The sequence below is a fragment of the Lactuca virosa genome, chromosome 1 (assembly GCF_052849685.1).
Source record: "Lactuca virosa cultivar CGN04683 chromosome 1, Lactuca_virosa_CGN04683_v6, whole genome shotgun sequence".
NCBI lineage: Eukaryota > Viridiplantae > Streptophyta > Magnoliopsida > Asterales > Asteraceae > Lactuca > Lactuca virosa.
The window spans coordinates 16,122,846-16,149,837 of record NC_136426.1 but is presented as its reverse complement, the minus strand read 5'-3'; the positions used below and the strand labels follow the sequence as shown (position 1 = coordinate 16,149,837).

At 34.3% G+C, this 26,992-nt stretch overlaps 1 protein-coding gene across 1 annotated transcript; it reads right to left on the bottom strand.

Moving 5' to 3' along the window:
* Positions 1-24,605: 24,605 nt before the first annotated feature.
* On the bottom strand, positions 24,606-25,543 carry LOC145133380 (protein MKS1-like). The gene has a single exon (XM_079068326.1). It carries the CDS (start codon positions 25,434-25,436, stop codon positions 24,768-24,770), a length of 669 nt encoding a protein of 222 aa, XP_078924452.1. The 5' UTR covers positions 25,437-25,543; the 3' UTR covers positions 24,606-24,767.
* Positions 25,544-26,992: the final 1,449 nt, after the last annotated feature.

The window sequence follows — 26,992 nt, the reverse complement described above, 5'->3', positions numbered from 1 at the left end:
TTTTTAGGTCTTATTTTTGGGACGTTATAAAGCTTCACCTCCTTTAATGGATCCAAAAACACCACAAGATCACAACAATGGCTCACAAACACTCAAATGAAGGCTAGGGTTTCGTTCTCAAGGTTTGGAGAGGTGGAGGTTGGTCATAAGAAACTCCCAAAGCAACTTAAGGTGTTTAAATAGGGCACAAACCCAAAAACTTAGGGTTTGCCCCAGTCGAACGTACGACCCACGTACTCTCACGTACGCCCCACATACATGGGCGCCTCCGTGAGCAAACCTACGAGCCAGTACGCCCAATGTACTCATAGAGTAGGCCCATCGTACTCGGCTAGGGACCAATTTGAAAAGATTTTCAAATGAAGGGCTTAAAGAGAACAACCTGAAATGCAGTGTTACAGAATTTGATGGATTAAATAGTTTAACTAAGTGCACGTGTAAGGCTGCCACTAAACTTAATGATCATTCAAAACTTATGAAACTTATGCAATTTCTAAATGGTCTTGATGATTCTTATAATAAAGCTAAAAGTCATATTCTTCTCATCGATCCGTTACCTAATGTTAAAACTTCTTTTTCCATAATTTCGCGTGAAGAATTACATTAAAGAAATGGGTCCTTATCTAGTACTCAATCTTCTTCCAAAACTCAGCCCACTGCTTTTAGCAGTGGGTTTAACAACCAGTTTAATTCCAACAATTCCAATAAGAATAAGAGCCAATTTGTTTAGTGTAAGAGTTATAGTTTGAAATGACATCCTATAGAAAAATGTTATAACATTATTGGGTACCCAAAAGATTTCATGTAACAACCTGTTTCAGATGTTTCTTAATTCCGGGTTTGTGGGTTGTAATTCGATCAAGAAAATGGCTTTAGGCTTTGAGGAAGTAAAGGTTAGAGCTTATTGAGGAATGATAATATTGGTTACGAGATCTAAGCCCTTGATTTGTATGCTGGAACCAAAGGGTAAAATGGGAAAAGTTATTTTTCGGGCTTCATGCATGGATTATGGTTTCATTTTGATATGAGTAAGCTAAAAGTAACTAGATATGATTATACCTTTATGTAAATATAAAGAACGTCGAAAACGGAGTTAAAACGAAGAAGTTATGGTTCTTTGAAGTTGAATTAAAAGTTTGTGGTTTTGCCATATGTTATGCAAGGCGTAGCTTGTTGAATGTTGGTCGTGTTTATAATGAGCTACACGTGGTGTTACTTAGGTTATGTAGGGTGTAATTGCCGCCGGCCAAAACCCTAATCCTAAGGTTTTCAGCCCTATTTAAGGGATCCAACTTCTTGGAACCCTTCCCATTACCAGCCTCCATCACCCATACCGTTCTTTTGAAACCCTAGCCACCAATTATGTGTTTTGGAAGCCTTAGTGTGATTTTGTGTGCATTCTTGAAGAAGGAGTCCATTGGAGAACCAAGTGTGTGCTCCAAGCTTCATAGATCCAGACTTCACACTTCATCCACCAATCTCTAGAAGGTATAAATCTTGCATCTTGATGTTCCATTTGTTAGATCTAATTAGCTCATGGGTTTTATGCTTTTTGTCCCTTAATATTCGTTCTTGTGAGTATGGGTTACTCCACACCATTTAAGCGCCTCCTTCTGATATTTTTGAGGTTATTAAGTCATAAAAATGAGAGCTTGGGCACTCTCATCCATCCATGCATGGGTTTTTTAACAATATATAACTTTATGGACCTAGGTTTTGGTATTGTGCTCTTTGTGACCATACAAATGAATAAAGTTAGAGACTTTATCCATTAAGACATTTATTTAGATCATATATTGGAGTTTGAGAGTTTAGCTTGCTGTATTAAGAGCTTAATAGAAGTTTTTGGGATTAGAGGCATTATGCATGGCGTAATCTAGGTACGCGGGATGTAGCTCTATGCATGGGCGTAGATTAGTTACGTAGGGTGTAAGTCAACTGAGAGTTGACCATTAAATTTTTGGCTAGTTTTACTTTTGGACTTAGTATTGGAAGGGCAAAATGGTATTTTCCCCAAAGGGGGTTTAATTATGAGCCTAGAGCTTTCGTGGGCCAGTCATTTCCTTGATTGTTAATTAGGGTTTATTTATGGTTATCTTTAGCAATAGAAGACTTGATATCATCGGCTCGGGTGGGTGGTTAATATTAGTTTCAGGATTGAGGTGAGTATTCTCACTATACTCGTGGATTGAAGGTGTTGGGTTTTCTTGTTGGATTAGTGTCTAAGCCCATAACTATTTTGGTATGTACTTGACCCGATTGCGAGCATGGTCCTTTTGGGTTACCTTCACCAAAGCAACTTGATAGGATGATTTATGGAAAAAAGAGATTAATTATGATTTATTAATATATTATATGAATAATAGATTAAGAGAGAAATCATATTATTTAATTAATATTAGTCAAGAATTAATCATAATTAATTTTGTGGCTAAAAGACATTAATTAAATAAAGGGGACTAGAAGTGTCAATTGTGTGATAGTTGGATATTGGGCTAATGGACTCCATAGAGGATGGAGTGGAAGAAATATATGGGGAAACCCATTAGAATTCGTCCAAGGCCTCTAAAGGAGGAGTCCATGGGCTGCTTAGGGCCTAAGCAGTCAGATTAGGGTTTCCTAGTTCAAAACCCTAATAGCCTCACATATTTAAGGATCCCTATGGCCCCAAAAACGTGGCTAACTGATTCCTTAGGATTTCTAGACGTTTTTTAGTGCCTCTTCTCTCCTCATTCTTCATCCTTATTGCTTATGGTGTTTGTGACTCCATTAGAGGTGTGACACTTGTGACACTAAGCTTTCTGAATCCAATTACAAGATGGAATTGAGATTGTTATTGCTACATAACAATCAAGGTAAGATCTAAACCCTAATTCATATGTTATTTGATTATCGCATGCTAGATCTAGGGTTTATGGCTTTGGATGATTATTGCATGTTCATTAGACAAACAAGATCCAAAGCTTTAGGGTTTGCATGTACACCATAGGAATGTTGTAGTGCTCAAAACCCATCAGTGGTATCAGAGCCTAGGGCCTGTTTGTTGATGAATTGATGCATATTTGATCGTTTATTGCTTGAAAATCGAATTTTTTTGGGTTCTGACCGGCAGACTCGCCGAGTCATATGGTGAACTCACCGAGTCGACTGAACTCGCCGAGTCGACTGAACTCGACGAGTCCAGGCCAGACTCGACGAGTCACATGGTCTGGCAGCATATTTTCGAGATTTTCTTGCTGTTTTGGCTTGGGATACTTACCATAAACGTTTTTAATTAGTAAAATCCGATTTTTATTGATTTTGGGTGAATATCCTTGCCAAAATTGTAGATAATTGCCATTTAATCAAATAATTGTTGCCTTATAAGATAATGTTTAATTATTTAAGTTATTTGGTGAATTATATTACAAGTAATTGGACTAGGTCAAAATTAGATAACCACAAATTAATTGTTAATTGCCTTATTTGAATTGTTGATCTAGAATGTTCTTGATAAAGTTTGGAAAAGTTTCAATTATCACCCTTAAGTTTTATAGTTTAAATTTGAACTCTAAAAGTTTTAGTTTTGAAATTTAAATAGTTAAACCCTAATATTGGAATTTAAATTTTTGATTAAAAGTTTAATTTTGAAATATTTAAATTCTAAACCCTAATGTTTTGAAATGTTTCAAAACTTGCCCTCAAGTTTTGGAATTTAAATTTTTTATTAAAAAGTTTAATTTTTTGAAATATTAAATTCTAAAACCCTAGTTTTGAAAAGTTTAAATTACACCCTTATGGTTTTATTAAGTTAATTAAAAGAGAGTTAATAAATTCATAATGATATGGTTTATATTTAATTAAATTAAAAGTGTAATTTATAAAATTAAACCACCTAGTATTTTAAAAGTATAAAATACATCATTATACTATATATAACATTAAAAGTCTAATATTATATATATATGTATAACTTAAACTGCTAGTCTTACCGTTAGTAGGCCTCATTCACGAAGCCAATCTATAAGGAGGGTATAAGGTTATGGCCTATAAAATGGTCGTTTAATGGGTGTCCACTCTCACCCACCGCTTCGTTGATTGGTGGAGGGTCGTTAGCCGAACGGGTAGGATATGGCAAACCTTCTCCTCATTAAAAGTATAATGAATGTTAAAGTAACTAAATGTTTTACTAAATTCCCAAATCTTAGTTACTTTAGGAAAAAGTGAATTCGATGCAATTCCATAGAATTCCACTTTGTACCCTTGTCGAGACAATTAGTGGAGCGTGTGTGGTTAACCGGCACACTAAGTTGGGTTTGGCATTGGTAGCGAAGGGTGACTCGATGTTTGTCATAGATTGATGGAGTGTGTGTGGTTAACCGGCACGTCGATTAGGTGACTGTAACATTGAGGGCACCATGCATATTCGCATGGTTATTCACACATTATTTGTGATCCTCGGCATCCTAGTCACAAATGAAGGGCATAATCGAGATTAAACATGACATTGAAAAGTTCAATGAATCTCAAAAGATCTAGGAGTTTCAATTCATTTAAAACTTAACTTTCTTTTTGTTTTTCATGGTGGAAATTAGTAAATCGTCATTTACCTATCTTCAAATGTTATGTGAGTTGGATTACGACATCCCTCTTCCAATTTGTAGGATATTGTGTTGGGTCCTAGCCTTAATATCTCATTTGGGTGTTTTATTAAGGACTCAATCAACTAACTTGAATTTTCTCCCGTTTTATAGATGTCAAAGTCTGACAACTATGGTCTTCCTAAACCCGTTGGAAAAAGTTTTCCAAATGAAGATGATGTTCCACAATTGGATTGTGGAAATAGAAATCATGCTTCTTTTCCTCCTCCTCCTCCAATAATTCTCCCTGACCCACGTGTTCGAAGACTTGAAAAGTTCAAGGTCACTCAAGCCCTATTGGCAAAAAACATGAAAATAGAAAGTCTATATGTGCTCATGTCTTGGATATGAAGTTGCATATTGACAGATTGGGAATGTTAGGTGTCGATGTCTCAAGGAAGTTGGCTGTTGACTTGCTTCTTCAGTCACTTCCCGAATCATATATTGAGTTCATTAGAGAGTACTATATGATGGACCGAGACATGACCCTCATTGATTTGACTTATTTGCTTATTGCTACCCAATCAACGATGATTTGACGTATTGGTCGAGCAAATTTGTCTGGTAAATCAATATCCCAACCTTCTATGGGAAATGGAAACATTGTAAGTCCAGAAAAGTTTTCTCTACGCAAGAGAAAGGTTGAATCTGAGATAGTCTCGTGTACCATTCCAGAAGAATCCACATGTTTCTACTGCTAAAAGAGAGGGCATTGGTTACGGACCTGCCCTGACTACCTGAGAGATCTAAGAGATGGGAGAGTCAAGATGTATGACTCTGCATCAGGTAAAATCCACTATCTAACTCTATTAAGTTCCTTTTAGATTCTTAATACATGATGTGATAAGATTACATTTGGTATTTTGTAGAATCGGAGACAAAGGAAGCTTAAAAGGAAAGAAGTGAGCTAAATCTAGTCATGAAGAAATGGATTTCGATCGCATGATTCAAAGATCGGATTGTTTGAGCTACTACTTTAGAGTTAGGATAGACTGCTAAATAATATTTACATAGTTTTCATTTGTAAGTTTGTAAGGACAATATTTTTCCACAATAAAATAGATTTTGATTTATCTTATTTATGTTTCCTTGCGATGGATTTTATGAAAATTGGTGTTTGAATGGTTCTATTATTAGCAATATTGTGAATGGATTTGACTCTTAGTTACGTCATTTGTGGTAATGTCATAAATTTACCAAATGAGGAAAGTTTCTCATCATCCAAGTTTCAATTGGACAGAAACTTGGAATCATGCAACTGGTATTGTGTGATGAATGAGAACCTTTGTATTTGGGAAATTGAGACTAATTCTTTGTTCACATAAGTATGTGAGTCAAGTGAAGGACTAGGAGATCTAGTACACAATGTTGTGCACTGGTCAAGTCCACCACAAAGAACGATAAGATTATTCGTCATGATTTACTAAAAGTCTGGTAACGTGATTATGCTTACAAGATTAAGTGTAATTCTGAATCATTGAAAAGTTTCAATGAATGGCAGAACGAATAAGAAGAATCAATGAAGGCAGAAAGATAAAAGGTTCTCCAATCTAAGAAGAAGGGAGAGTACTTTTGTATCGTGTTTTATGATCGTCTTAAGAACCATATTACAATTCATCCTCTAAGGACACCTTAGTACACTAGTTTGGCTAAGAAGAGGAATCAGGAATTGTTGTAGTGGTTAAGTCAATAAGATGAATCGTACTTCATTCCAAAATCAAGTTTTAGAGCCGTACTCCAAAATTGTGATTTGAGTGACATCATCTTAAGAAATTTAACACACTCATCAAATCTGAAGTAGGGAAATGTTTTCTTGCTCTTGCACATTTGAAATTGGTAAGTTGTGATGTATTGGATAAGACAAAGACCAACTAGTACCAAATTGTATGTAGGTTTGTCTTGATAAAGACACACACTGACTCTTGAATATTTGGTTTGTCAAGAAATGTTTCTTGATAAGAGAATCTTATATGTCAAGAGGTCAGTGGGAGTCTAAAGATTTTGAAAGGTTTCAAGAACAAATCAAGAAGTAAACATATTAAACACTGGCACACGACTTGAGGATTGTAACCTATCATGTTGACAAAATTTTATTTCTGTGCCAATCCAGTTGAGTGATTATGCATATGAGTTCTACGAGTTCTCAATTGAATGCATAAGGGCAAACACCTTGATCAATGAAAGTACATTGAATGGCATAGGTGAGCTGCTAAATAACTTGGAAGCAATGGTGGGACCCTTGATGGCAAGAAATTAAGAATGAACAAGTTCTTTCCATAAGAGTTTGAATTTGTCACAAACATTATCTTACGATTATGCTGATGACAAATTTGCATGGATAGGAACACATGCACCATAAAATCTAAGTGTCATAAGGTTTATCTCCTTCATGAAAATGATTGTGAGGAAACACTTTCACTAAGAAAGATTTTAAGGAGATAGCGATTATGTAGATTGCATTCTCAAATTCGATTATGATTACGACATCCCTTTTCATAGTTCGAATTGTGAGATTTGGCAATTAGTCTAAACATTTGGGACTTAGTAATATAAGTTCTGAATTAGTTTAGACACACATGTGAGATGTCTAAGGAAAGGTGTGTGAGTTTGAGAAACTTAGATAAAGGTTTATCAAAGCACATCGTATTGGAAATACGAACTTTGGAAAGTCAATAAGTATTGTCTTTTAGAAGTCCAACTATTTTCTGAATACATGTCAAATCTAGTGGGAGTATAAATGTTACGCTAGAATAGATATGATCATCATGTTAGTGGGAACATGATTAATTATAGAAAAACAAAAGTTTCACTTTGCAAAGTTGCAGGGGTTGAAAAGTTGTTTTTGCTATAATTAAGGGAGAGGATGTTATACTTCGTTTCCAATCTAAAAGCTTAGATCGAGAAATTTTAATTGAATTTAGTCAAAGTAATATTTATTAAATGCATTCTCAAAGTTCGATTATGATTACGACATCCCTCTTCATAGTTCGAATTTTGAGAACACGGCAAATAGAAATATTATGGCAAGAAACTGGTAGAGTATCACGTTTTCGCTGCGAATTGTATCCCATATGGTTCGGGTATAGGATCGATTGCATATACTGTAATATTCGACCGTTCTAAAATTTTCCAAATGCCTAGGGCATTAAGAGGGAAAGAGGACTAGAATCGGATTTGACTGAATTAGTTAAACAACTATCAAGGATAATCTAAGGTTCGCCAAGGATTGTCACTTGTGTACAGTTAGAAGTATAATCATGGATGGACCACATTGACATTATTATGAATAGATAAGATTCTATTTAAAATGAGTTGTCATATGGAAAATATGGAAATGTTTCCATATTGGGAGTTGGCCGTTAAGAGTTTATGTCTAGATTAGAAACTTTTATGCAAGAAGGATGTTCAAAGGAATGTACTTTGAATGTGAGACTTCACGTCTATGGAATTGTCTTGTAACAATCTCCAATAGAGCATTTTGTATTTTCATTGGCCGAGTCTTGGTGACTTTTGTGCTGTGACATTACAAAAGGACCGTTGCATAAAGTGTAAGAATCTAACATATTCTAGTAGCGGCGAGAATTTTGTAATCTTACACTAATTGATAAGGATTAGGAATTGTGAAATGAGTTTTGTTGAAAATGTTCCCAATAGATCTATTTCACAAGGTAAGGACCATAGGAAAACATAGTGTGCATGCTAAGAGCATGGGACAATTGTTGTAATAATTAAAAAGTAAGAAGTTGATTACCCGATACAACAAATAATGAGTAATCAATATGGTGATTAAATAAAAGTGTTTTATTTATACTCAAAATTTTGGGACCATATAAGATTAGTATTATTCTTGTGTTTCACTTTGCATGTTTTGACTTCCTGAATAATAAGATTATTCGAACGTTCCACAGTCGCTCATACTTTGGGAGTAGGTATGAAAGAAGATTGTCATGAATTGGTTGTAGATTGTCTAAAGTGTATTAGACATAGCAAAGGTTTGCTGCAACGTTCATGAGTGCTTACGAATATGATTTGAGCATTGGATTAAATCCACGCTCACTTGGATCGCTTCATGGATGTTATCACGGGTGATTGGTGAGATGATAATATCTTATATTCTTGAAACTGAGATGTGTGAGTTGTATCTTGCGAGTCGGTTGCACATTGATAATATGTAAACGCACCAGTAACTTGGTGTTATAAAACGTATTGTTGTGTGTGATTCGGTGAGTGAGTACAAGCGAGCATTGAGTCGAATTTTATCCGTTCCTTTTACCCAAAGTGGGATAAAAGCGATATCTCTGGGCCCCTCGATGATTTAGTGATGACAAAGGAAAGTGCTCGGCCGGGCCATGGCTGATTTGATTTGTTCAATTTGTCAATCGTCATAAATCGGAAATCGGGAAACAACACATAGACTGAGAGAATGATTTCAATCCATGTCTCATGTCTATACTGTGACAACCCGGAACTTTTTCCGTTATCCTTACCCAGTTTCCGTTAATAAAATTTGGGTTTTTATTTAATTCCGTCAAATTTCTTAATTTGGGAAGGACCTTAAGTTTTAAATAAATAATATGTATTTTATACGATTCGGAATAAACCGGAAATCACGCGAAAAACTTGAACTTCCTCGAAGATCACCGAGTTCACAGTCAGGACGAGTTTACGACCGTAAACTCGTGTAGACCGTAAACACGTTTACGGTCATGTGGACTCCCCATTTGACCGCGAACTCTTCCCTATATATAGAGTATTTGGCCTTCATTTCACACTCTAAACACTTCAAAGGCTTTCTCTCTCTACTCTCTCTCTACCTTCATCGAGTTTCCTTCAAGATCATCAAGTTATCTTCAAGAATCCTCAAGAACGTGGTTGTGTTTTGGACCGAAAACACCTTCTTTGCCTTCAAAAACCGTAAGTATCATTTTCCCCTTCACGAATCAAGTTAAAATCCTTCATCTTGGACTTAAGATCATCACTCTTTGCTTGAACAAAAGAGTTTACGGTCCTATGAATCTTCATAGACCGTAAACCCTTATAAAGGGTGTTCTTATAGCCCTTACCCTTCCTAAGGCTAAGCATGGTCCCTAGAATCCGAGGCCTTTGATTGAAGCCCTTGAAAACCATCATTTGTGCAAGATTGATGAGTTTACGGTCTAGTGTATCTCCTTAGACCGTACACCCTTCAATGACCGTATATTTATAGACCGTGAACCCATGGAACCGTAAACCCATGGACCCTAAACCCTATGACAGTAAGGTCATTGGACCGTGAACTTCATGACCGTAAGGTCATCAGACCGTGAAATCCAAGGACCGTGAACTCTTTAGGGTGACCATATACCCTAGTTATGCAATCATATGTGATTGTATCCATAGATCTTAGAGTTTCCGAGCCAATAAGGGTGTTACCCTTCTTATTTAGTCGTCTATACACTAAATTCATACACATACATGTCTATATGTGTCTATTAGGATCATTATGTGCTCAAGGTTACACCTGACACCCTGCAATCCTCTTCCAACCACACGTCAGAACCACTCACTGGAGGTGAGTTCATACCCTACATTTTTACTGGTTTTCAAACGTTTTCAGGGGGGAATACAAGCTAAACCATAAATACTTTTGTTAATTAATACAAAGAGTTTTTTTAACAAGTATAAAACTCATACAATTCTCATACTTTAACCCTTTTGTACTGTGTTGAGCATAAGGGACATTTTCACTAAAATTGCATAGTTTTCCGGACTCGATATTCACTACACTATACATGCAAACTATAATCGGTATAGTTTGGGATTTTCTAAACATAACAAGTACAGAAACTTTCACTACTAAACATATGCACTAAGACAGAAATGGTTTATAGTTTACATCACTACATTATCATGGTATTCATAACTGTAATATTCACTACATACGGTATACATACGGATTTTCACTACGGTAAAACGCTACAACACTACATGTAAACTAGATTGTACGATACTGTGAGGCGCTACTTCACTACTGTACCCTTAGGTGTACAGGGATAAATCCTATCATAGTATAACCAAAGTCTCCTGGAGGGAGAGCGTGAGATTTGTGAATAGATCTATTCGGGACTGACAATCCCACACCTGAACTGCTAGCTACAGTTAGGCATGCATGCCTGGGGTGACAAATGTCATTTAACTCAATGCCTGAAGAACGTTGGAAAGGTCTCTAGTCATATCAAGCATGTTTATACGACTCACATTATGTATAAATCATCTTTAGTTTACAACCTGGCACTCTTCAACAGTTTTATTTATGCTAAATAGAACTAACACACACTACGTATATTGGCTAAAGCCAGGGTTTTCAAACAGAATCGATTATGCAATGGTTTCACATACAAAATACTTATACTTCATGATTAGCCTTAGCTAGTCACATGAGGTAGTATTTTCGCATATCACTACAGTTTTCAGTAACGAACATTCATGGTTTTATACGGAATTGATAACGCTACATTTTCACTAAAGAAAATATCGGATTTTCTTGGAAACATACATAAATTCATGGTTTATTACAGAACTGATAACACTACATTCTCACTAAAGAAAATATCAGATTTTCTTGAAACAAACATTTTTACAAGCTCGTCAACAAGTTTTCATTACAAACTACTGCTTATGAACTCACCAGCTTTACGCTGATATTTTCAAACTGCTTGTATTCTCAGGAAATCAGTAGACAGGTACCTGCTGGATTTTCGAGGAATTAAAGCAGTAAGAGGTTATGCTTATATTCATACAAACTATTTGATGTAATTCAAACAAGTTTCAGACAATTCCAAATTGATGTAAACATTTTTATTCAAGTATTCACTGTAATGGTTGTGTAGCTATGATTGCTATTATACATTGGTTGTGATGCTATACATGACGTCCTCCACCCCAGAATGTTTCCGCCATCTCGGTTTTGGGGTGTGATATATACGATATCTAGAATGGAGGAATATATGATCCATTATCTAAAGGACGCGTATCTGATAAGATCAGAGTTGACAGCAGCTTTTGAAAGCTACGATTACTGATCAAGACCTGAAGTCATACGTAGAATAGTTGTTAGACTTATCCAAGTGGGAGACTGTTGGATTAGTGGCTAAGCCCATAACTATTTTGGTATGTACTTGACCCGATTGCGAGCATGGTCCTTTTGGGTTACCTTCACCAAAGCAACTTGATAGGATGATTTATGGAAAAGGAGATTAATTATGATTTATTAATATATTATATGAATAATATATTAAGAGAGAAATCATATTATTTAACTAATATTAGTCAAGAATTAATCATAATTAATTTTGTGGCTAAAAGACATTAATTAAATAAAGGGGACTAGAACTGTCAATTGTGTGATAGTTGGATATTGGGCTAATGGACTCCATAGAGGATGGAGTGGAAGAAATCTATGGGGAAACCCATTAGAATTCGTCCAAGGCCTCTAAAGGAGGAGTCCATGGGCTGCTTAGGGACTAAGCAGTCAGATTAGGGTTTCCTAGTTCAAAAACCTAATAGCCTCACATATTTAAGGATCCCTAGGGCACCAAAAACGTGGGTAACTGATTCCTTAGGGTTTCTAGACGTTTTTGAGTGCCTCTTCTCTCTTCCTTCTTCATCCTTATTGCTTATGGTGTTTGTGACTCCATTAGAGGTGTGACACTTGTGACACTAAGCTTTCCGAATCCAATTACAAGATGGAATTGAGATTGTTATTGCTACATAACAATCAAGGTAAGATCTAAACCCTAATTCATATGTTATTTGATTATCACATGCTAGATCTAGGGTTTATGGCTTTGGATGATTATTGCATGTTCATTAGACAAACTAGATCCAAAGCTTTAGGGTTTGCATGTACACCATAGGAATGTTGTAGTGCTCAAAACCCATCATTTCTATATATCAAATACACTTAAACTAGGTAGCGGACAAATCAAACTATGATATACCTAAGTGTACATGCACCCTAGGATCTATGGCTTCATAATAATTACAGCTACCCTATGAAACATAAAAACATAAAGAAGAAAACATACCTCGTATGTAGCCCTTAATCTCCATGTATGAGATCTTGATCTTGTCCTCCACGAAGTTGCTTGGATGAGAGGACCCAAACCAGAATCCTAATGGTCTCACACCTAATGACACCAAAGAGTGGAATAAAAATAACTAGTAGAAGGGTCAATTTCACAAACCCTAAGAGGGTTATAAATCATCCCTATGGGAGGAGGAAGAAGGGTTGGCGAAACTTCAAGCCAAGGTGCAAGTTAGAATGAAATCCCTAAGGCCCTGTTTATAACATTAGATCTCTTCCTAGGTTTTGTACTCCTTCCCATGTGGTATGGAATACCTAGAACGAAATTCACTCCTTATCCCATGTGGGATGGAGTGATTTTCATCCAACCCTAATTCCAAAAGGGTTCTAGAATATTCCTAATCAACCAGCTATTGATTAATCGAATATTCAACCCTTTGATTAATTAAACTGTTAATTAACCCCCAAAATATATTTCCAATTAGTTTCTAATTAATTATTAACCATAATAATAAATAAACCAATTTCCCCTTTATTTATTCTACTCACTTTGGGTCTTGAGGGCAACCCAAAAGGAACCTGTTATTATTAAAAATGTTATCAATAGTTAATGACCTTGGACACTTTTTCCAATAGTTTCCCACTTAGACAAGTCATCAACTATAGTTGGTCTAATACTTCTCCAATAATCAACAGAGAGTTAGCCATCCAATGCAACTACCGAATTCTTGATCTAATCAAGATTCAACTCTTAGATAAGTGATCAATTATTCCTTCGTTCTATGATATATGTATGAATTCGAGACATGGATAATGGTAAATCTTAAAATTCAAGATTATGTTTCCCGATATAGATTTGTGACGACTACATCTAACTACTAAATTGAACACATCAATTTCAGTCAAGGCTCGGCCAAGCACTTTAGATGTTAGCACCAGATCATCGAGGGGCCTATAGATATCGCTTCTTCTTTTAAGGTAGAAGGAACAAATAAAATTCAACTACATAGTTTTTGTCTACTTCATCATGTCACACACGTACATACCCTTTATAACTACCAGTTACAGATAACATTGAGTAAGCCAATGCATAACAGAATCATAGAGAAATACCCCACATGTACCTAGGTTTGAAAAATAGAAGATATTATCGTCTTAGAATTACTTGTGACTATATCCATGAAGCAATCTCTAAGCATGGGTTGGTCCAATACTTAAATCTCTATTATGTAATCATGAGTGTTAGTACAATCTCCATGCTATGTCCAATCACCATGGATAATCCACCAATACACATGACAATCTTGAATCACTACTTACTTCCAAGAGTATAACCTAATGTGCACGTTTGAATAAATTAATACTCGGGAAGTGGGTTCTAAACATGCAAAAGGAGAACACGGTGATAAGTTAATTGAAATGACCGATCTCCATCATATATTAAGATCTCCACTTAATAATCGGCAAAACGAATTAAAACTTACACTGCTTAAGTTCTCAAGTTTAAAACAAACTAAACTAAAAGGTTTTTAGGCCAATTAATTTGCAAATCTAATGCCTCTCGACTTTGTTTGACTGTCAGACTTGGTGAGTGACATTGGCTTGTGGAATAGATTGACAGGATTAACTTTATATATGACTTATTGACTATGATGTCTGTACATTCGAAAAACTATCAAATGTAATGGTACTTACTGAGTATGTATCATGTGATATTGTGTGACTTGGGATCCATACTCGAGATAAGTTCACCCTTATAGTCACAAGAGCCTCCAAAAGGACCATCAATGATTGAATTTTAACAAAGATCTCACTAATGAATCTATTTCAGTCACATTGTATTCTTTGCAATTTAACCAACTGCAACGTACTCTAAGTTTGTTAAATACACCATGGTGTATTACTTGGTACTATTCCAAGCTAATACATCACCATTCAGTAAAAGCACGGATTCCAACTGCGAACGAAATCATCTTTATCAGTGTGGAACTTAGCATAAATGTAACTTTTTTAATGATCTCTTCCATACTGTCAATATCCTTTCCTCTATCCTCATAGGACGCTTATGAATGTTCTTGATCTTGGTTCATTGATTCTTGCAAAATTGATCCAATCAAACTTGTCATACTCAAAGCATATGATTCATCAGATCTGGTACATGTCATAACATATATGATTGTTCCCATACCAGAAGCATGTGGGACACGAATCATAAACTCTAGTTCAATAGTAGAACTAGAAAATTAGCATCGCTCAATGTCATGCCATACTAAGCACAAACTCATTTTTAAGTTCTACATGTCGAGTTTCCTCGACATTCCTTGGACTTTTGCTTAATCCAACGAATCACTTAGATCTATCTCCATAGATCGTTATATTATGTACATGTGTTGTATCTCCTATGTGTATCATAGCGAAACAATTCTCATACCAAGCAAGCTTTTACACCTGCTAAGTTAAAACACAGTTTCCTATGAATCGTACATTGTTAATGTATAACCTAAGGCTGATACTAATGCTCCCACTAGCATTGACGTATATATGGCTCATATATGTTTATCAAAACTCAAACTTCTCGAACTTTCAAAGATTCCATTTACTCCCACTAGCTTTGTCATATGTATGGGTCATCTTTATTTCTCGAAATTCAAACTCCTTGAACTTTTTTATTGAAACAATGATCCCACTTGCGAGATGCTTATTTCAGTCCATAAATGAACTTATTTCTTGGTTTGATTATGTGTTTGTTCCTATCAATGCTTGTCTCTTCTTGAAGATCCACTTATGCCTAATGGTTAAGGCCAAGTGCTTGATCTACCAATTTTCGATATACATGGATTGAATCTCGCTTTCAATATCTTCCTTCCATTTTGTAGCCTTTAGGGCCTACCATAGCTTCGGATAGTTGGTAACTCTGATTACTATCTACCAGTGACTCATATACCTCTATAATATAAACTCTTATATAACTAGGTGTATGACGTTCACTATCAGATCTATAAGGAAAAGGTGGAAATATGTCAGTTTCCTCAATAGTGCTTTCAATCCCGATTGAATGTTAGGTCCAACTTTAGGTTCTTTGTTGGTTGACTCTTGATCAAGCAAATTCCATTTTACTTCAATATGTCACTTTACAACGTACACTTGATAACTGTTCTTCTAATAGATTAGAATGCAATGTTTGGAGTAACCGAGGAAGAGCTTTATCAAAGGCATGATCTTTCCTCTTTTTTATGATAACTATTCGCAAACTACAAATTTGAAAAGATTGATCATCCTCATAGCTAATCCTTTCAATGTTTTTATAGCAGTAGATTTTAGTGGATGATGTTAAAGACATCATTTAATATAAATTCCCTTTACATTTTGTTTTACTTAACCTCAGAAAATAATCACCCTAAATAAAATTATTTAAGAAGTCTAGGATCCATATTTGGCTCCATGATGTGTAAAGGGATGTCGTAAATACACCATAAAGTTATTTAGTTAGGCAAAGCCCTTTGCCAATTTCGATCACCACGGAATTCCTAGATCTTTGAGATTCATTGACTATCAATGACATGTTAATCTCAGACTATGTTCATCTCAAATTCAGTGACGGGGTCACCGTGGATCACTGAACATATGGTGAATCATCCATACAAAATCGCATGGTCCCCAAATCAAGTTACACTTGAGATTTGCGAGTTCCACATCATTGTCTACTTATACTCTCAAATTGACGTGTCGGTTAACCATGCGAACTCCATCAACATGTTATAAAGAGAATGTGAAACTTTTATAGATAACATAATATTCACTTTAAATAGATTGTGAATTAACCATGCAAAATCGCATGGTCCCAGGCTCAAGTTACACTTGAGATTCACGAATTCCATATCATTTTCAACTATACTCTAGATTGATGTGTCGGTTAACCACACGAGCTCCATCAACAGAATATATGGAGAATGTTGAATTTTCATGGATAACTTAAGACTCACATTCTATTAATAAAACGGGATTTTATTTTATACTTGTATTTAGAATACTTTTGGATTGACCATTATCACTATCAAACCCTTTCGGTAACTCCATTCTCAAAATGTAATAGGGCGGTGAGGGTGGTAAGCGCGAAACATATTAAAAATCGACCTCATTAGGAATCATAGAGACCTCCTTAAACCCCTACATCCGAATAGGTGAGCCTAGTCATGGTAAGACTGACAATGTCAACATTTAAACACGCGAGGGTCATGTTGTAAGTTTCTTATACATAGAATAGACACAAATCTAATATATATAAATATAAGGGGTAAATTTAAAACTCTTTTTATTTATTTGTCTATTATTAATTCTAATTAATTGTGAGTACGCAATGCAATAATTAATAAATCATAAGGGGTTAATATTCAAATTTGTAATTCTCTATTATAAACAATAATAAATATTTAAATTCACTATTTAAATAGTAAATTAATATTCAAATTCAAATAATCATATTTAAATAATATTTATAATTTTCCATATTTAAAACATTTTAAATTTGGTATTAATCCATATTTAATAGATCTTCAAGTTTGAAAAAAAAGGAGAAACCCTAATCTGGGTTGCTCACGTCGTGAGCATAAGGCTCTCACGTCGTGAGATGCGACAAAGGTTTGTTCATTTTGAATTTTCTTCTTCCTTTCAATTTCAAACAAGCATTTACAAAAAATAGAGATTAAGGGTGCTAATAATTATGAACCAATGGCTCTGATACCACTGTTGGGTTTTATGTGCATCAAATACACTTAAACTAGGTAGTGGGAAAATCAAACTATGATATACCTAAGTGTACATGCACCCTAGGATCTATGGCTTCATACTAATTATAGTTACTCTATGAAACATAAAAACATAAAGAAGAAAACTTACTTCTTATGTAGCCCTTGATCTCCATGCTTGAGATCTTGATTTTGTCTTCCACGAAGTTAACCCAAACCAGAATCCCTCTAATGGTATCATACCCAATGACACCAAAGATTGGAATAAAAGTAAAAAGGAGAATGGTCAATTTCACAAACCCTAAGAAGTTTAGAAATCGTCCCTATGGGAGGAGGAAGAAAGGTTGGCAAAACTTCAAGTCAAGCTGTAAGCAAGACTAATATACCTAAGGCCCTATTTATAGCATTGGATCTCTTCCTAGGTTTTGTACTCCTTCCCATGTGGGATGGAATATCTATAACGAAATTCACTCCTTATCTCATGTGGGATGGAGTGATTTTCATTCAACCCTAATTCCATAAGGTTTCTGGAATATCCCTTATCAACGAACTATTGATTAATTGAATATTCGACCTTTTGATTAATTAAACTGTTAATTAATTCCCAAAATATATTTACAATTAGTTTCTAATTAATTATTAACTATAATAATTAATAAAGCAATTTCTCCTTTATTTATTCTAATCATTTTGGGTCTTAAGGGAACCTAAAAGGACCCTGCTATTATTAGAAATATTACCAATAGTTAACGACCTCGGACACTCTTTCCAACAGAAGGCACCAATGCTGGTCCACTGGGTTGTGTTATGTAAGATGCTAGTTGTCTTTGTGACTCTTGCATGTATGTTTGGGTTTAAATACACCCTAGAGTTGGGCCCATTATTGTATGTTTGGGTTGAAATATGCCCCAGGGTTGGGCCTATTATTGTATATTTGGTTAAAAATATCCTAGGGCTGAGCCCACTATTGTATGTTTGGGTTGGAATATACCCTAGGGCTCGACCCACTGATATGTATGGTATGTGGTATTTTGGGGAACTCACTAAGATTTGTGTTTACGGTCTGTGGTTTAACATTTTTTCAAGTACTTCTTGTTCCAAAGGGAAATGCCTGACTTGACTCCCCCACATCTTCTGATGGCTTTTCTGCACTGATTACTTTTGATTAACTCTGATTTTTGAGAAATATGTTCTATTAATATTTGGTTTTAGAATAAATGGTTGTATGACTTAATGGTTTTAAATGAAAATTTTTATTGGTATTTTTGGGACGTTACAAGTTGGTATTAGAGCCTTGTTTTGAGGGATTCGAGTACACTATCGGGTGTGTCTGAAATCAAACTAAGGAATTGGTAATCTTTTCAAAAAGAAAATATTTTTTTCTAAAAAGATTTTTATAAAGAAAAGGTGCTATGTGTTCAATCAACCGAGCTCAAGTAAGTGATTCCCAGAATGCCCGTAGATGTTAATATGTTATAAGTTATGGAATGTTTGCATGCTAAGATAAGGCTAAGGATACCTTCAAGATTTGCATGATAGAATTTCCTGATTCGTGATGCCTTGTAGCTAGGAATGAGCTTTAGAACCGGACCGGTTCGGAACCGAGGATTGGACCGCCGATTTCGGTTCCCGTGCCGGTTTTTCGGTTAATTTTTAAACTAGAAAAAAATCAAGTAATTCTGATGTCATATGAATGAGTTATGCACATTTAAAAAATCTGGACAGATTCAAAAAAACAAAAAAATGTTGAAATAGAAAAAAAAACTGCATCGATATTCTTTCTTTCGGGGCATGTGTCTGATTCAATATCTAACCAAAATATATGTTTGTAACGTCAAAAATGAATTAAAAACTCTAAATTACATGTTGGAAAAAAATTAAGTAATTCCAACTTCATATGAATGAGTTATGCGCATTTTAAAAAACAGGAAAAATGTCAAACCGACTCTGGTTTTTAGAACCGGGACCGGTTTTCATAAAAATGGAGAACCGGTAGCAGGACCTTATTACCAATTTCGGTTCTAGTTCCAGTCTGGTTCCGGTTCCGGTTCCGGCAGTTCTAATGCTCATCCCTACTTGTAGCCTAGAAGGAATTGGATGTTATGTTATATTTGGAATCTATGTTGGTGGAATTGATTACTAAGTGTATGTTTGAAAATTGTATACGGTTAGGATCATATAGCCCTAGAATGATTGATTTAGCCTTATTTCCTGTTCCTCGGGTAGAGTCATTCATTCGACAGTCAATTTGATCCTATATTGTGTATAATTTGCATGCATAAGGCAACCAGTAGTGTTAGTGGAAGTTCCTAGCATCCTAACAACAAGTAAGTTGAGGATACCTCTTGATGTTTCCCTTGTGACCGGTAATGGCAGGAGCGGGTGTCAAGGATCAAATGGGTGACATTTTGGGATGACAAGGAAATTCTAATGATTATGAAGTTGTTAGATCATAGCAGATTCCAAGTGGGGGAGAATCGTTTGGGATTAATGGAAATATTTCCAAGTGCGGGTCAACGTGGAATATTATAACCAAGGATGGGTGGATAGCAAGTTTTGATTGTGGTATGAACCGATGTTTATGCAATGAGAAATGTTCATTGATCGGTTATAATCATGGAGGCAAAGGGGGAAGGTTCGGACTATCTTGTTCAAAGACGTGAAGCATCAAAATGGAGCATTTTGGGTTCGTGGCTAGGCTAATGTTGAGGGTTGTATTAGGACCTTTCTGCATGTTCTTGTCTGATGAAGGCTTTGAGGTTCGAAGCACGACCCGAATGCCTGTTGTGGGATGAACAGATTGGAGTTTCGGTTCGTATTGATTCTTGGCTAAGTATTCTCGTGGATAGTTGGCAAGACCATGGGATGGGGTAGACAATTGTGGAAGTGTTGTAAGACTACGGGGTGACCCGTAACATTCACAAAGTCGATAAGTGTTTTCCAATTTGTTAATATTTTGACCACTTGACCAGTAAATTCGGTTGTCTGGTGACGTGCCATGATAACGTGTCAGTTTTGATGATGTGACATTCTGCATGTCATACTGACGTGTCAAAACTGGAAAAAAATGTTACAAAAGACACTATTTTTTTTTAAAAATTTTGACACTAAGTTTTCATTTTTTTTTTCAATTTTTTTCTCCAAATCAATCATCAATTTTTTTTTTCAATTTTGATAATGTGACATTCCAATTTGTTTTGTTCCAAATCGGAAATCATTTTTTTTTCCATTTGAAACCATATAATTAGATTTTTCCCAATAAAAAACCATATTTTTTTATATAAATACAAACTTTTTTATATTCAAACCATAATGTTATGTATAAATATGTATTGATTATATTATAACTGTATTTTTCATGCACTATTTGGTTATATTGCGTTGGCGTGACATGATGACAAAGTAACACGGAACCATATTTGGGATAATCCACGAAAACTTAATTTGGGTTTTATGCAAAATCTAAATTCAAAAATCATGAATATATACAATAAACAATCATTTGGTAATTAAAGCGACCCCCAGACTCTTGTGTTCCCATCTAATTGTGCACTCCATTCATCCAAACTTATTTTAAAGTTGTGTATTTAATATAAAATACGATTATAATATAACTAATACATATTTATACATAAATTACAGTTTGAATGTAAAAAAAAATATTGTACTTGTACAGAAATATGATTTTTAAATGAAAATCATATATTTATATGGTTTCCAATGTAAAAAAAACACATTTATACAATTCTAAATGGAAAATTGTCAACATTAAAAAAAATGAAAAAAATGAAGTTCGATTTGAAAAAGAAAAATGATGTGTCAAATTTGAAAAATAAAATAAAATTGTGTCAATATTAAAAAAATGAAAATTTTGTATCTTTTATGAAAAAAAACAATTTATGTCATGTCAGCATGTGTCATCGTCAAAATTGACATGTCATATTAGCATGAAACCGAATTTACCGATTAAGTGGTCAGAATTATAACAATTTAAAAAACACAATGTCAAATTTAAAATAAAAGGAAACATAACATCAAATTGAAATTTTTATATAAACCTAATGACTTTTATATTAATTTTCAATTAAACAACCAACAAAATATCAAATATTATTGAGTGGGCATCTTTAATGACAAATGGAAAAGACGCTAGCCTAATTATCATTGGTTTATCAAAAAGCTACACTAATGTGGAAACGGGTTTATTTTTTCATGTTTTTATTGTCATATATCGTGACAGTATTGTTGGTTTTCTTATCAACTTTTTGTTATATTATAACTTAGTGGAAGACTTTTTCGATTAAAAAACGTGTAAAACTATTTAAAGGTGCTGACGTGCTGTGAATGTATAATATGGTAAACTAAAAAAAAGCGTGTAGTAAAAATTACGGTGGTAACTCGCAAAATTATTATGCAGAAAAAACATATATATTAAGGAAACATTAATTGCTACTAATTTTATTAAATGAAATGACAATTATATCATTTTGTTATATTTAATTCCATGGTAGTTGCATTTAATTCGATGATAGTTTAACTAATAATGATGAACACTTTGGTAAAAAATGATATTTATTTTTAAAAGTGGATTACTTTGGACAAACAAAAAATAAAACATAGACTATTAATATAGGACGAAGACAATACCAACTCCTAATTTTTTTCTCAATTATTAGTTCAAAGTTCAAGCCGTCGGCCAACAATCTAACAGTGGTCGCCTGAAACTTGTACGGCAAGAGTGATCTTGTTTCTTCATCATTGCTAAGCCCAGTTAGGGATTTCAGGTTTAGTTTTTTTTTTCATATGTGAACTTGTTAGAGTGAGGACTATCGGTTATATTCAATTAAGTGTCAAAATGATGTCATCAACATATACAAGTAACACAAGAATAGTATCATTCTTAGACCTAACAAATAAAGAGTAGTTATTTATACTTTGATTAAAACCAAAATTGGAAAGAAAAGAACACAACTTCTCATTTCATTTCCTAGTGGTTTGCTTAACATACAATGATTTAACAAGTTTACATAATCTAGTATAATTTTTAGAGCAATATCTCTCATGTAAACACACATATATACATCTTCAACTAAATCAACATACAAGAAAAGCATTGTTAATATCAAGCTGAAAAAGACCCTAAAAATTATTAACAACTAAATTAATTATGATTCTAACAGTAACAATTTTGGCTACAGGAAAAAAGTATCATCATAGTCAATGCCTTCCTCTTAATTATAACATTTTGCATTTAATCTTGCTTTATATCTTTTAATCTCACCATTAGCTTTGTATTTTATTTTATATATCCATCTATACCCAATATACCCAATAGGTTTTCTATTTTTAGGAAAATATGTTATATCCCAAGTGTAATTTCTATATAGGGCCTCCATTTTTTTTCATTTATAGCTTTGATCCAGTTAGGATCATAACAGCTTCATTATAAGTTTTTGGTTCACATGTTTTATTAATATTAGTCACAAAACACCTATTCTTATTATTTAAGAAAGATTAGTTAATGGACTTTATTTATGTCTTCCCTCTATAACATAATCACTAAACTTAACTAGCATGCGTACATCATGACCAAATCGTGTGACCCCTATAAACTGACTTTCAGAAGGATTAAGATTAGATTGACTACTTACCTTGGGCAATGAAGATGAATTAGGAAAAGTCTCATCATCAGGAGGTACTTGTGCCCAGTCTGGTTATTAACCTCAGGAGTACTAGTCTCAACAAGATTGTGGTATGCACTAGCACCATCCAAATGATGGACCCCTCTCAAATCATCTAAACTAGAATTTGATCTAGGAAACACGATGGTCCGATGGTCGCTTTAATTACCAAGTGATTATTCGTTGTATATATTCATGATTTTTGAATTTTAGATTTTGCATAAAATCCAAATTAAGTTTTCGTGGATTATCCTAAATATGGTTCTGTGTTACTCTGTCATCATGTTACACCAGCGGCACATAACCAAATAGTGCATGAAAATACGGTTATAATATAATCAGTACATATTTATACATAACATTATGGTTTGAATATAAAAAACATTGTATTTATATAAAAAATATGGTTTTTAAATGGGAAAAATCTACTTATATGGCTTCATATGTAAAAAAATTATTTATATGTTTTCAAATGGAAAAAATGATGTCTGATTTGGAACAAAACAAAATGGAATGTCACGTTATTAAAATTGAAAAAAATGATGATTGATTTGGAACAAAAAAATTAAAAAGAAAAATGAAAACTTAATATCAAAATTGAAAAAAAAAATTAGTATATTTTGTAACATTTTTTTTTTCAATTTCGATACGCCAATATGACATGACGGAATGTCACATTATCAAAATTGACAAGTCATCATGACAACCAAATTTACTGGTAAAGTGATCAAAATTATAACAAAATGAAAAACACAGTGTCAACTTTGAGACGACAAAAAACACATTGTCAAATTATAATTTTGATATAAATTTGGTGACTATCATGCTATTTTTCTCCTGTTCAAAAAAATATCTTATATATTGTTTTTTCATGGATCCGAAGAAAAAAAATTAAATAACTGCAAATTCAAAGTAACAAACATAGATATCTACAATTTTCTTTTCCATTTTTTATAAAGGCAAAATGACTTAAACATCTTTTTATTCTTTTACATATTTACAAAATTAGCATTTTCTATGAAATTTAATGGGTTAAATGTCCGTACCATAATGAATATGTACCAAAACGCACTTTGTTGGAAAAAATAAAAGTAAAAAGGTAATAGACAATTATTTTAGCGTATTGATGGAAGTGTGTTTAATTGTCGTATAATATTTTCTGATTTGCTATTTTTGCCTAAATTTATCGTTTCTATATTCTCGTACATATAAAAGATACCCCTAAAATCAAGTGATCCGATTTTTAGTTCTTTCTTTATTACCACCAAATTTCTTTTAAAAAACATTTAATAGAAATATAAACATTATGATGCCTCAAGACCAATATTGCACTTTTGAGAGAAACTAAAAAAAAAACTACTGTGGTAATTACATTTGTGCCCTTACCCTTTTCGTAGGTAAACATTGGCAACCGATCGTTATCATTTATCAATCAAAGCATAAAATTGCAATTTACATGTTAAAAAAATAGAGGGAGAAATAAAGATAAGAGAGCTAAAAGTCAAGTGCAAAGTGTTACCAACCTCATTTTATGGTCCACCAAAAAATAAAAAATAAATAAAATAATAGTAATGGAAATTTCCAATTCTACCCCTACCATTTTCATTGGTAAACAAAGGCAACTAAAACCCTATCAATCAACCAATCAAATCGCATATTACAAGTCAAATAAGCTATGGAAAAGATCCAAGTTTGGAGTGGTGGGTGAAATTATATGTGAAGATAGAAGATTTGTAGGGCTTGGCATCCAATTGTTGCCCTCCATGTAACTAAAATTTCTATTGCTATTTATAACAGGGCTTAAATCATGAAAAAAATCGTTTGTTAATGGTGAGAAAAAATTCGGTGGGATCGGTGGTAATGATCCCGGCGCCGGCGACAATATTCCGGGGAAATACCCCATCTCCAGTCCTTCCACCGTCCCTAAATCACCGTTCTGTGTTACTTTTCTTCCATCCGGTGACTTCGCAGCTTTTTCTATAGATGCGAATCTGGCCGCCGGCGACACAGCCCCGCCGTCGTCTTGAAAAGCGGAGAAAGATGAGCCGACAGGGGATGAAGCAGATGGGCCGGTCAAACGTTGGACTAAAGTCATGAATTCATTTGGGTTTGTGTGGATTACCTTAGGGGAAACTGTGTAGATGATGACCGGTGGCCGGTGTTGCTGCTGCTGGTTTAGTTGGTGTTGCGGTTGTTGGTGGTGTGACTGTGGAGCCACCGGCGGTTTTCTGATCTTGTGGGAATCTTTGTGGACTCGAAGAGGAGCAGGACGGGGACCTTGGAGTGATCGGGGAGATTTGCCGGTGGGGAAATCCGGCGAGTCCATTGTGAAGACAGAAGAGTGAAAGAGGATTGAGATTGGGGAAAGTAAAGGAGGAGGAGAACTGGAGAAGGGTGGGTCTTGTTTAATTTGTGCGAGTGTTTGTTTGTCGTTGTTATATTTAATTGCAAAATGCATTTGCTACTGCGTCAAATTGGAGGGTTCCACCCCCATACATCTCCAGTAATGTTTGAGTATGTTATAGATTTGGTCCTTCAACTATTCACTTACGTACATTTTTACTCCACTGACATTCATTTAAAACCGATTATATCGTCTCTTTATTGACTTATTGTCCCCAAGAGATGAATAATCACTGATGAATATGAGTCATTTCTAGACGTATAACACTGTGATAATCTTTTAAATTTTCGTATATTTATGTTCAGTGTAAGAAACTTATGACATTTGGTGGTTGACTTAAGCAGGATTTTTTTTTTTTCATTTTTTATGTTAATCTAATTTTATTGTTGTTTCATTTTTTGGATTTATATTCTCAAGAAAAGTTTAAAGTGGCTAAAAATGATACGGGTAATTGCCATGTTTTTAAGAAAATTAATTTAATTTGTAGAATTTTTAAACAACAGCTTAAATGTATGTGTGTCGGTGTTTATATTTATATGGTTAACAGAAGTGGTTTGTAGAAAACCGTTGACTTTGACTTAAACAAGGTTGACTAGTTGAGCACTTGAGTTTTTGTCAAATACAATTTTTATTTTTTATGTTAGACATTAATTTAGAAAATATAAATAGAAAAAAAAAGAACAAAGATAGTAATGACTAAATTTGACTCAAAGTCGAAAATGGATAATTTCTATTAGTTAATAATAAAACACAATCGCCTTTTGTAAAATGAAAATAAGTTCAATATTTCAATTTTCAACAGAATTAGTAAATACGTTATTACTAAGTAGTATAACGTAATTATAAATAGTATCCATTTTATCATATTGGAAAAGGCGAATAGAAATGGATATGATTAGTTGTTGATGGGATCAGCTTAGGGATGAAAGTGGGTCCAAACCCAGTCCGGACCGACCTGGAACCGGAAAACCCGTAACCGGTTACCGGGATTTGGTAGGACCGGTATATAGGAACTGGTTCCGTTCGATTCCGGGTACGGTGTCAGGTAAAGTGGGTTTAGAATCGCAAAATTCGGAAACATCAAAGTGGGTAGGGTGAAACCGGGTAAAGTGGTTTTAGAACCAGAAAACCCGGAAAAACCGAAATTTTATGGTAATTACTTGCTGCTTAGTGGGTTAAACTTTGAAAATTTTCATATCGATATCCCGACTTCGGGGGACTGTAAGTTTTCAAATATGAACCCAAAATTGACAAAACTATAGTCTAAAATCATGTAAAAAACTCTAAATTACACTACGGAAAAAATCGTACGTCAGTCCGACTTTAAATGAATAAGATACGTATGTTTTAACATTTTACACAAAATACAAAGTACAAAAAGAAATAGTTGAAAAGTTAAAAATTTTCAACTTTGATATCTTGACTTCGAGGGACTATAAGTTGGGAAAAACAAAAAATGACTAAATTATAGTCTAAAC